The sequence below is a fragment of the Mixophyes fleayi genome, chromosome 2 (genome assembly GCF_038048845.1).
Source record: "Mixophyes fleayi isolate aMixFle1 chromosome 2, aMixFle1.hap1, whole genome shotgun sequence".
Lineage (NCBI taxonomy): Eukaryota > Metazoa > Chordata > Amphibia > Anura > Limnodynastidae > Mixophyes > Mixophyes fleayi.
Window position 1 is genome coordinate 372,762,261 of NC_134403.1, and position 12,266 is coordinate 372,774,526.

Here is a 12,266-nt window from a genome sequence, read left to right on the forward strand (position 1 = left end):
CTGAGCCCTGAGATTAGAAATCATTTGGAAACACGAAAGGGATGAAGGAGAAATGAAATGTTAGGTCATGGTCTCGTAAGACAGGGTAGTGACAATATTGGGGTAAAGCCTTGGACCCCTGGTAGCAATAAGTCCGGATTTGGTTTTCATTGGTTAAATTAAACTGATTTAGATGGACACAAATCTGGCGAAAAACCCAGAATATTTGATTCACTCACAGTGAATGAATCTTGGGTTCAGTACACCCCCTGTACTCAGAACTCTTATTAGTTGCACACAACATGCTGCCACATTCTGCAGTGTCTCCCTCACATCCACACTCACTGACTTCTATGAATAAACTGGTCTGTTAGCAGCAATGTTTGTGACGGAGGATATTTATTATCCATCACTTATATTATTGTTTCATAAACATAAAACAAGCCAGGTATAGAAGGAGGTCTCTGAGCAGAGCGTCAGCTCACTGTACCAGGCTACATGGAGAGGATAGGGGAACTACCACAGACAATGAGAAAGAACACGTCACTAGTAAGCAGAGGTAGGTAGAGGAACTGGGCCAGTAATGATCACATCAATACTGTAATTCGCCAGTGACATCACCTCGTGCCTCGCACCTCGCACCTTGCTGGTCATTGGATTGTTCACTCCACAAGTTGGCTGTTTCCTGCGTGTGTAGAAGTCAACTACACGCGTGCTCCTTCAATGTTACATTACATCTCTCGGCTCCTTGTCGTATATTTTCTGTGTTTACATTGTACGCCTCGCCCTCCTATTGTGTGTAATGCTTTGTGTGACGTGTAACGTGTAGCAGTAATGCCCCGTGTTACATGCTAACTGCAGCTCATCTCCGTGTACTGTATTCAGGATGTCTGATCCTGATAAATGTTACCCGTCATAAAAAACAAGAATAATCTTCCTTGTAATACTGAGGAGCGCCGGACACACACAACGAGGACTTACTGCAGCTCGAAGTCCAGAAGCCGGGTGACCATAAGTTCGTACTGCACACTAGAGGGCGCCATGGAGGCAATATCTATGTACATGAACTGTTCTGCGGGCTGCGTCTGTCCCTCGGGGTTAGTGGGGCAGAGGGTACGGCTCACGTCCTGGTAAGTGTACGTCCTCTGGTAACTGGGGAGGTGAAGGGAAGAAACAGTCACATTAGAATATTAAAGTCTATTGTATTGTGATGACAATATACACTTTGTACCAGAAGCAACTTGCTGTCGTTAGAGTCATCACTGGGAATAAGTCGGTAGCTCCAAATATATAGACTGTACCACAGACAGCTGCGTAGGACCAGAGGCGCTGCCCAAGCACCCAATGAGATTCTGTCATTCTCCTACTAAACACCTTAGAGTATGAAAACGACTATCTGATTGGTTGCTATAGGCCACACCCCCTTTTTTACAGTACAACAGTTTTTATAAATGTCCTTCAGACTATTTTACAATATTACACACGGTCAGATCCTTGTGCCTAGTTCTGACCGTATTCAAATCTAAGCGTATTTCAAGACGTTTTGATTTGAATGTGGGTGTAAGTATTGAATGTGGGTGTAAGTGCGCTCTGCCTAAACTTGTGGTACGTAGCAGTGGCGGATCCAGGGGGGGGCCCCCCCAAGCAGACACTTGCTGCCGACGGCTGCACAGTATGTGCAGGTCCGTCCAGCCGTGACCGGCTGCTCTGATTGTGTTTTAAAACACAATCAGAGCAGCCGGGCAGCACACTGTCCCTGCCTGTCACGGCTGGACGGACCTGCACATAGTATGCAGCCGTCGGCAGCCTAAGATGTTAGAAAGGGGCGGAGCCTAAATCCCCCCCCCTAAATCGCCCCGGGTACACCAGTTTTCTAGATCCGCCCCTGGTACGTAGACACACACAACAGACTGCAGGACACGCACAAGTTCACACTGTTCACTACTAGGACACATCAGAGCACATAGAAAACTGACATTATAAAATAAATTAACTTTTATCAGTATAATTATTATTAACTAATGGATTTAAAAAATATATGTTTTTAGTTTTGCTTACATCATATACATAAATGAAGATGATTTTAAAGTGCACTGTGCATACAATGTGTTTCTATAGTGTCTCTTACTCGCATACACACGGTCTGTGCTATCTAATGGCCGACATATATGTAGTATGTAATACAGAGGATCTCGTGCCAGTCATCACTATCAGTCATACTTACACCTGCCCTGTAGCTGGGGCATCTGATCAGGCTGGTCCTGAGCATACAGACAGGTATTTAATTACGCTACGCAAATGGACATAACATGAATCGTGCCCGTTATGGGCAGATGACTGGTTATTTGGATGTTAAGTCTCACCAGCCAGATCATACATCCCCCAAGTGCTTACTACATACGTGTGCGGAAACAATCCACCTAATGAACAACATGTGGTTATTACAGGAGGCCCAGACATTTATCATGAATAGAGAGAGCTGCAGATGAGCAGAGGACACATTACTTACTATCCCCGGAAGACGAGTGGGACCTGCCACGAGAGGACCCCCTTCTGCTGACGAACCACGAACAGGAGGGGAAACTCCATGTCGTCAGAATTAGACATCACGAAAACACGGAGAGCGTCCACCTAGAGAGAGGAGACCGGAGATTACACACCCGACAGCGACCTGTGACCTTAGCGCCTGTCCTAGTACACCTGGGGGTACATGTATGAACCATCGCTGTCTGCAAGTCGACGGAAATCGGCGACTTTGCTGGGAAAATTTAAAGCTGCAATGACTAAAGGGAAGTATGTCCTTAATACTGCAGAAAGCGATGGTTCATACACTGGCCCCATGAAACGCTAGGCTGCCACTGAAATCAGGACTGTCCCACGTAAATCAGGACAATGCTGCGTGACTGGATCATATAACTTCACTAAGATCTTTTACCCATCACAATCTGGCTGTATATGTAATATCTGGTATTTCACCTCATGTACTGAACTCCAGTCTCCATACAGATTGTAAGCGGGTAAGCAGGACCCTCTTATATCATTGTATGTAATTACACTGTCTCGTGTTATCTAATGTGATGCGCTACGGAGTATGCTGCCACTATATAAATATAATATAAATATTAAAAACAGAAATAAAATAATAAATGCATGATGCTATTGGATATAAAATACTTTAACCACAAACAAGATAACAGTAAAGTAGTAACAGAGTCAGGTGCCATTTTGTAGCTACAAATATTAATGCACAAAACTATCTGGTTATTAAATATATTGTCCTGTTAGTATTTATAATCCTGTCATAATACAGTTTGTTTTAATATTCCGGGTAAATGGGTCACAGCGATTGTCTACATAATTAATATTTGCCCGCAGGACGAGTGCACCCTGCTGGCTGCACCAGTCACACAGGATTCCTGGTAAAATGTTATTATCTGGGAGATAAGAGTCTGCTCAGGTTAAACACAGTTAATGAGAGCGAGGGCTACATCCTGGTAACTGGTCTGTGGATAACAGGCATCCCCAGTTACCAGGGTAACCTCTGTTACTGATATCCAGATACCGCTCCCATCCGCCATCAATCAGCCCTTAATGTCTGACAGAGACAACAGGATGAGGGGGCAGAAGACAACAACAGCAGCCATAGTGGAGGGAAATTCAGTCATGTGGGTATAACGTCTTCACTGACACTACAAATAATCAGATTTCCTGACAAAAATAATAAAACGTATAAATACATGTCTTGTGCTAGGACAGAATGGGTTTTGTATTGATGCTTTTTGTCTCAAATTAACAACAATTTTTTGTTTTAAAAAGTCATCACATTTTTATTAACGATGACCTGTTGTCCTCACGCATCGTGGCGGCCATTTTGTGGATGGAAGCAACGCAACACCTGTGTGCACCGTGCCTCTGTCATGTCACTTGTTCTAGTAAATTGAGCGAGTGAAGTAAAATAAAAAAAATAGAACGAATATAATTTAGACCCAGAAATGACAAAACGGCAAATCATAATTTCTTACTTATTAATAAGATTTCACCAGGCAATTTAATGGGGGTTAACCATTTGTTGCTGAAGCCACAGAAGTGTGTGACAGAAATAAATACAGTACTTTATATATATGTATATTTCTTTATTGCTCAGGTATTTTGAGATAGGTTTGTTTATCTAATTTTCCACTTAAGTGCAAAACTAAAGGCACTTGTGTATCTAGTACACTTAGAGGTGAACGCCTCCAGCTAGTCCCATCAGCCCCTGCAGACTGTGGCATCCTGCAATCATAGCCCTCTTGGCCCACTAATCTGTAGAAAGCCATGCATTTACACAAACGTAGGTTTATAATGTCACAAAAGAAAGTTTGCACTGCACTCATGCACGTTTGCAAATGACCTTTAGTGATTTGGGTTGTGGGACAGACTTTCACATAATTATGGCAGCGTGCTGTGAACAATCTCTAAATGGTTTTCTGAGTAAACACCTGTTCTGACATTAAAGGATAAGCTCTGTTAAACATTAATGCGGAATATTACTTTGTCACCCGATATCTGTGGTGGCGGTCGATGGGATAACATACTGCCTGTCTGACACAGAGCGGCCTCAGCGAGAGAGAGGAGGGTCCCCTGATGTGCTCTGCAGTCCACGTGCTGTGCGTCAGTAACGCACTGCTGGTAGGAGCGAGGGGATCATTGCTGGCAGTGGCTCCACCAGGTATTGGACAGCGCCAGAGTGCAGATAATCATTATTCTACATCAGAGGTTCTCAATTCTATTCCTCAAGTATCACCAACAGGTCATGTTTTCAGGATTACTTTCTGTGGAATCAGGTGGGATAATTACTGTCTCAGTAAAACAGATTAACTCACCTGTGCATGATTAAAGAAATCCTGAGAACATGACCGGTTGGTGGTACTAGAGGACTGGAGGTGAGAACCCCTTTACTACATTAGTGTTTAACCTGTAGAATCTTCAGATGAGGGTGAAACAATACTGACCGCTCTGCAGCATGCAATACATACGTCTTTAATGTGTGCTGCTGAATGTAGAGCCAGGATTTCCCCCTGGCAGACTGATAAGTCTTCTCTCTGACACAACATATCCTCTCCAGACCCCCGACAACGCCAGCAGATGCCCCCGTCCGTTCCCCAGTGCGGTAATTGCTTCATAATGAGAAGAGAGGCCTCAGATCACACAGAGGCTTCCTGCAGGGTAAGTGCTTATATTGATCAGGGATGGCTGCCGGCCAGCGATGAGGCATTAAGCCCCCACAACTGTGGGGGATGTGGAGAGAAAACTGTGTGAAGACATCCGAATAAAACTCACAACCTAAACAAGAAGTCATTGTGGAAACTGACCATAGGAGCTTACAATCCACTGGTCCAAACTAGAGCAATATGTGACCCCACTGATGGAAATACTATAGTTAAAGCAGGGACATGCAGACTGCTGTGGAATTGGCTAATCGGACACGCTGGGACTTGTAGTTCATCATCATCATTGTTTATTTCTATAGCGCCACTAATTGCGCAGCGCTGTACAGAGAACTCACTCACATCAGTCCCTGCCCCATTGGAGCTTACAGTCTAAACACACACACACCCACACACACCAATTTTGATAGCAGCCAATTAACCTACCAGTATGTTTTTGGAGTGTGGGAGGAAACCGGAGCACCCGGAGGAAACCCACGCAAACACTGGGAGAACATACAAACGCCACACAGATAAGGTCATGGTCGGGAATTGAATTCATGACCCAAGTGCTGTGAGGCAGAAGTGCTAACCACTAGGCCACTGTGCTGCCCACAAGACATTACTTATACTGCACTTTCCAACTTAATGATGGATCTTTTTAATGAACTCTGATTTTTTGGGGACTTCAGTTGCTATTTGAAGGTCAAATTCTTCTATGTGCGGCCAGGTTTGGACACCTGAGATAAAGGGGGAAACACAAATCACTCAGAACCACCTGTGACTCAGAATTACAATGACAGCAGATTTATACATTTGTCACAGTGTTGTCCCATTCATACTATCATGTTATAGCACACCTATACTGATCTATCTTATTAATAATCTAATTTAGTTTGTGATGTGTAATATTTTAGTAAAATTCTCTGATCTCTAACTAAGGAGATCTAGTTATCATTGCTGCATATCGCAGTGATACAAAATGTATTTATCATGCTAGGGCTCATTAAACAGGTTACACAGGTTATACAGGAGATCTCTGATCCTACTTTAACCCCTTTATAAATTGAAAGAAGGAAACAGCAGATTTTTGGCTTAATAGATCCCTAATAGAGAATTAACGCTGTCAATTTTATTTTTTTCTGTATTTGTTCCAAAGCTGAGTTGCCCGGACATGACCATGACAAATAACCGTGAATGTGTCCGTTGTGGCGGGTTGCACTGAACAGCCTATTCCCGATGCAGATCTCCCCCTACACAGAGGAGATCTCAGTGTATTATTTAAACACTTCCATTTCCAGAGCTTAGAGGGAACATTCTTCACACCAGCTGCTGTTGCTTTGATACATTCTATTGTGTACCTACATTTGTGTGCACAGTATTTATCACACGTTCCTTGTACAGAGGTCACCCGCTCCTCTCTGTACTAGTAACCCACAGCCAAGGTACAGTGCCCAGGGTCAGCGGCACAGAGACCAGGGACCACTGTGAGCTGGCGTTGGACCCACGTACCTGCCCCTTAATCCTGCACCCACCACTCACACCTCTCGAGGATGTACTATTGTTATATTACTACTACAAAGGAATCAATGATTAACCCACACTCTGGCATCCGGCCAGGGAGAGCAACGAGATTAGGAGCGGGCGTGCCACGTCACCCAGCTGCCACACACTGGGATACACTGGCAAATACAGAGGTTAGACTCTATCGTCCAATCTGCCAGGTTGGAATATAGCAGCGTTAGAACAGTATGAGGACCACAGCCAGCTGGGACCTCTAATAAATCAGATTATAGACAGTTTCTTTTTCAATTTCTCAGATTAAAAAATATTTATTTTAAAAACTATTACTGATTTTTTTAAAAATCCCATCTTGTCACATTCCTCTCTGCCTCCCACATCACAGGATACATTTGTCAAACCCCAATACTGATATATTGAATCACAAGTAACAAGTTTATTTAAGAGGGTCTCCGCACCGTGACACCCCCTCCCCTGTGGATCTCTGCAGGTACATTAACCTTCCCATACACAGCCCTGGGTGAGAGAACACTTCCCTACCAATAGGTTGGAGTTTTGGGGACCACCATGGGAACGCTGATGAGCCGCTCACAGCCACGGGGCGCAGACCCACATGGAAGGAGGCCCCGGCTATTACAGGGGATCCTAAACAGAAAAAGAAAAAGGAGTTTTCGGGAGCACTGCGAGGTGCAGTAATGTGAGACCTGATAGAGAATCCTATATAAAGGTCTCTTTCAACCTGTTGTAAACCTTAAATTTTATTAAGTTAACCCTTCTCCTGCTGAATCCCTGGCTTATCTACATCAACTGATCTACTGTGTACCGACCCGGCTTGTCAATTAACCCTTCTCCTGCTGAATCCCTGGCTTATCTGCACCAACTGATCTACTGTGTACCGACCCGGCTTGTCAATTGGCCCTTCTCCTGCTGAATCCCTGGCTTATCTGCACCAACTGATCTACTGTGTACCGACCCGGCTTGTCAATTAACCCTTCTCCTGCTGAATCCCTGGCTTATCTGCATCAACTGATCTACTGTGTACCGACCCGGCTTGTCAATTAACCCTTCTCCTGCTGAATCCCTGGCTTATCTGCACCAACTGATCTACTGTGTACCGACCCGGCTTGTCAATTAACCCTTCTCCTGCTGAATCCCTGGCTTATCTGCAGCAACTGATCAACTGTGTACCGACCCGGCTTGTCAGTTAACCCTTCTCCTGCTGAATCCCTGGCTTAACTGCATCAACTGCATATAAAACATTATTTTATATGCCATTATTTTGTTTTTCCTGATTGTACATTTACAAGTTTCTACTTTTTACCTGTTATTATTCTACTATTTATATGCCTTTATCTTGTTTTTCCTGATTTTATATTTACCAGCAACTAGTTTTACCTGTTATTATTCTTGCCTATTTCCATTGTCCTTATTACCTCTCCTTCTATTATTCTTTGCCTTCCACGCCCTAATTGGTTATTGTCCTCCATCTTGCTATTGTCTCCCTGCTTATTCTTACCTGTTATCCGCTGTCCTTATTATCTTACTGTTCTGCTATCATTCTTACCTGTCTTCATTGTCCTTATTATCTCACTGTACTGTTGTTCCATGCCCTCCACGCCCTAATTCGTTATTATCTTCCACCTTTTCATTGTCTTCCTGCCTTTGTTCTTACCTGTTTTTCACTGTCCCCACTATCTCACTGTTCTGTTACTCTCTCTCCCTACTATGCCTCCCCGCTCTCACTCCATACCCATACTCTCCCCCCGCCCTACCTCTCCCGTTCCTCCCCGCCATCCCCCGCGCGCTGCTCATCTTGCTAACCTCATCCCCATTTCCCCCCTCTCCTCTCCCCCTTTCTTCTGTGCCCTCTGGAATGCCAGATCCGTCCGCAACAAGCTGACTGCTATCCACGACCTCTTTCTATCCAACTCCTTTAACCTTCTTGCCGTTACTGAAACCTGGCTCTCCGATTCTGATACTACTTCCCCCGCTGCCCTCTCCTATGGTGGCCTCTCCTTCACCCACTCCGCCAGGCCTGGTGCCCGCCCTGGCGGTGGAGTTGGCCTCCTCCTCTCCTCCACCTGTACTTTTCGTGTCATTCCCCCTGAACCCTCCCTCTCCTTCTCCTCTTTTGAAGCTCACTCCATCCGCCTCTTCTACCCCATCCATCTCCGCGTCACTGTCATCTACCGCCCCCCTGGCCCCACCTCCCTCTTCCTTGACAACTTTGCTAGCTGGCTTCCTCACTACCTCTCCTCCGATCTCCCCTCGATCATTCTCGGTGACTTTAATATCCCCATCGACAACCCCACCTACCCTGCTTCCAGCAAACTGCTCACCCTCTCTTCCTCCCTTGGTCTCACCCAATGGACCTCCTCCTCTACCCACTGCCTTGGTCACTCCCTTGATCTTGTCTTCTCCTACCTATGTAATCTCTCCGACTTCTCCATCTCTCCCTTTCCTCTATCCGACCACCATCTCCTCTCCTTCTCTCTCTCCTCTTCTCCTGCTCCCCTCCCCCTGCCCAAACCTACTCTGTCCATACGCAACCTCGATGCTCTTGACCCTGCCTCTCTGTCCTCCTCTCTCGATACCCTCCTTTCTCCCCTTTCCTCCCAGGCCTGCCCCAACCAGGCGGTCTCCCTCTACAATCACACCCTCACCTCCGCTCTGGACGCGGTTGCCCCTGCCCACTCCGTCCACCCCCGCTGCTCCAAACCCCAACCTTGGCACTCCAAATTTACCCGCTTCCTCCAAAAATGCTCCCGTTCTGCCGAACGTCACTGGAGAAAATCCCGCTCCCTGGCTGACTTCCTCCACTTTAAATTCATCCTTTCATCCTACAGCTCTGCCCTCTCACTCGCTAAACAATCTTTCTTTAAATCCCTCATCTCTTCCCAGTCCTCTAACCCCCGCCGCCTCTTTGCCACCTTTAGCACTCTCCTGGCCCCCTCCCCTCCCCCCACCCCCTCCTCCCTGACTGCCTCTGATTTCGCCTCCTTCTTCTCCTCTAAAATCGAGGCCATCCGACTTGAAATCTCCTCCTCCACTCTCTCTTCCACCCCTCCCACTCTTCTGTCCTCCCCCCCCAACCACCTTCCCCTCCACTCCTTCCGTCCCACCACCGGCGAGGAAGTCCACTCTCTCATTTTATCATCCCCCCCCACTACCTGCCCCCTGGATCCCATCCCCTCCCACCTTCTTCGCTCCCTTTCCCCCACCACCTGCTCCCACCTCGCTCACCTCTTTAATCTCTCCCTCTCCACTGGCATCTTCCCCTCCTCCTTCAAACATGCTCTCGTATCCCCCATTCTTAAGAAACCTAATCTCGACTCCACTTCTCTCTCGAACTATCGCCCCATATCTCTTCTCCCATTTGCCTCCAAAATTCTTGAGAGGCTCGTCTGCAGCCGTCTCACCTCCTACCTTTCTGAATACTCCCTCCTTGATCCTCTCCAGTCTGGTTTCCGCCCCCTCCACTCCACTGAAACTGCCCTGGCTAAAGTCACCAATGACCTCCTCTCTGCAAAAGCCAGGGGCCACTTCTCCCTTCTCATCCTCCTTGACCTCTCTGCAGCCTTTGACACCGTTGACCACCCCCTCCTCCTTCACACCCTCCAGTCTTTCGGCCTCTCCGGCCCAGTCCTGTCCTGGTTCACCTCTTACCTTACTCACCGTTCCTTCTCTGTCACCACCTCTGGGTCTCTCTCCCCCCCATCCACCCTTCCAGTCGGGGTCCCTCAGGGCTCTGTTCTGGGACCCTTACTCTTCTCTCTATACACCTCCTCCCTGGGTGAACTCATCAGCTCCTTCGGCTTCAGCTACCACCTTTACGCTGACGACACTCAACTATACCTCTCCTCTCCTGATCTCTCTCCCTCCCTCCTCTCTAGGGTGTCCGCCTGCCTCTCTGCCATCTCCTCCTGGATGTCCTCTCGATTCCTCAAACTTAACCTTGCCAAAACTGAGCTCATAGTTTTTCCTCCCTCTCATACCCCATCCCCTTCTGACCTCTCCATCACTGTCGACAACACCTCTATCTCCCCTGTCCCCCAACTTCGCTGCCTTGGTGTCATCCTCGACTCCTCTCTCTCCTTTGGCCCCCACATCCTCTCTCTTGCTAAATCCTGCCGCTTCCAGCTGCGCAACATCGCTCGCATCCGGCCCTTCCTCTCCCAAGATGCCACCAAATGCCTTATCCACTCTCTGATCATCTCCCGCCTGGACTACTGCAACCTCCTCCTCACTGGCCTCCCCCACTCTCATCTCGATCCCCTTCGATCCGTCCTTAACGCTGCAGCTAGGCTTATTTTCCTCTCTCGCCGCTCCTCTTTTGTCTCCCCCCTCTACCTAGCCCTTCACTGGCTCCCATTCCCCTTCAGAATCCTCTTTAAGCTCCTCACACTCACCTACAAGGCCCTCGCCAACTCCACTGCACCCTACATCTCCACCCTCCTCTCTATTCATGCTCCATCCCGCCCTCTCCGTTCTGCCTCTGACCGTCGCCTCTCTTCCCCCCTTATAACCTCCTCCCACGCGCGTATCCAAGACTTCACCCGCGCTGCCCCCCTCCACTGGAACAAGCTCCCTCCCTCCATCAGAACTTCCCCTAATCTATCCAGCTTCAAACGGGCCCTAAAAACCCACCTTTTTCTTAAAGCCTTTCTGTCTCCCACTTAATTTCCTACCTTATCTTCTGCCTCTGTCCCCCTACTCTCCCTCTCTCCCCTGCGTCTCTCTGTCTGTCCACCCCTCCCCTTAGATTGTACGCTCCTCTGAGCAGGGCCATCTCTCCTCCTGTTTCCACCACTTCTAACTCTGCTCTCCAGCTACTTAGCCCTCCTCCTCAAAGGTCCTCCACCCCACATCCACTTTCGCTCCCTCCTCCCCCCTGGGGGTCTCCCTGTCTTCCACGCCCCCCTTCTTGGGCCCCGTCATTTTCGGATCCTCCCTCCCCCTTCCCCGCCCTCTCTAGCTGTGCATTGAGCGTACTGAGTTGCTGTGTTTACTGTACTGTGCTGTCTCCCATTGTATTGTGATTTTGTTTGTCTCTGTACGGCGCTGCGGATGCCTTGTAGCGCCTTATAAATAAATATTAATAATAATAATAATATTCAATCTCTTAAAATACACTAAAATAAATAATTACGAAATAAAGGCCAGATGGAGAAAACTCCACATAATGTTTAATATTCTACTTAAACACTTCATAGGTTTATTCTCCTATGTTAGTGATTTCAACCCGTATATTGTATAAGAGTAATATTTTAACTGCTTATACTAGGAAAGTTGTATAGATGATATATGACACTCGATGGACTGATCGTGCTGCCTAATGTTACCACTAATGTCCCAATGTATGATCTACACTCATACACCATACGTGTAACCGTCTTATCAGTGGGGGCTCCTCTCTGAGGCGGATCTGGGAGAAGATCCTCTTTGCTTTACAAATTCCACGTATGTGTGCCTGTATCTATCACAGAACAACTGTATACAAGTCAGATAGATTATATAAACTCATTGTATGTACAGTAGAAGTGAAATCATCTTTATTTATGCATTGTAAAAAAAAATATA

The 12,266-nt window shown here is 46.9% G+C and overlaps 1 protein-coding gene across 3 annotated transcripts in view; it reads right to left on the reverse strand.

The window, feature by feature from the left end:
* The window catches only part of SIDT1 (SID1 transmembrane family member 1), a 63,003-nt gene that overhangs the window by 34,850 nt on the left and 15,887 nt on the right, over window positions 1–12,266 (reverse strand). For all 3 annotated transcript variants that reach the window (XM_075197426.1, XM_075197427.1, XM_075197425.1), the window contains exons 3-4: window positions 2,489–2,610; window positions 961–1,131 (exon numbers count right to left, since the gene is read on the reverse strand). In XM_075197426.1, the coding sequence (XP_075053527.1) occupies window positions 961–1,131; window positions 2,489–2,610 (293 nt within the window). The remainder of the gene's footprint in view (window positions 1–960; window positions 1,132–2,488; window positions 2,611–12,266) is intronic.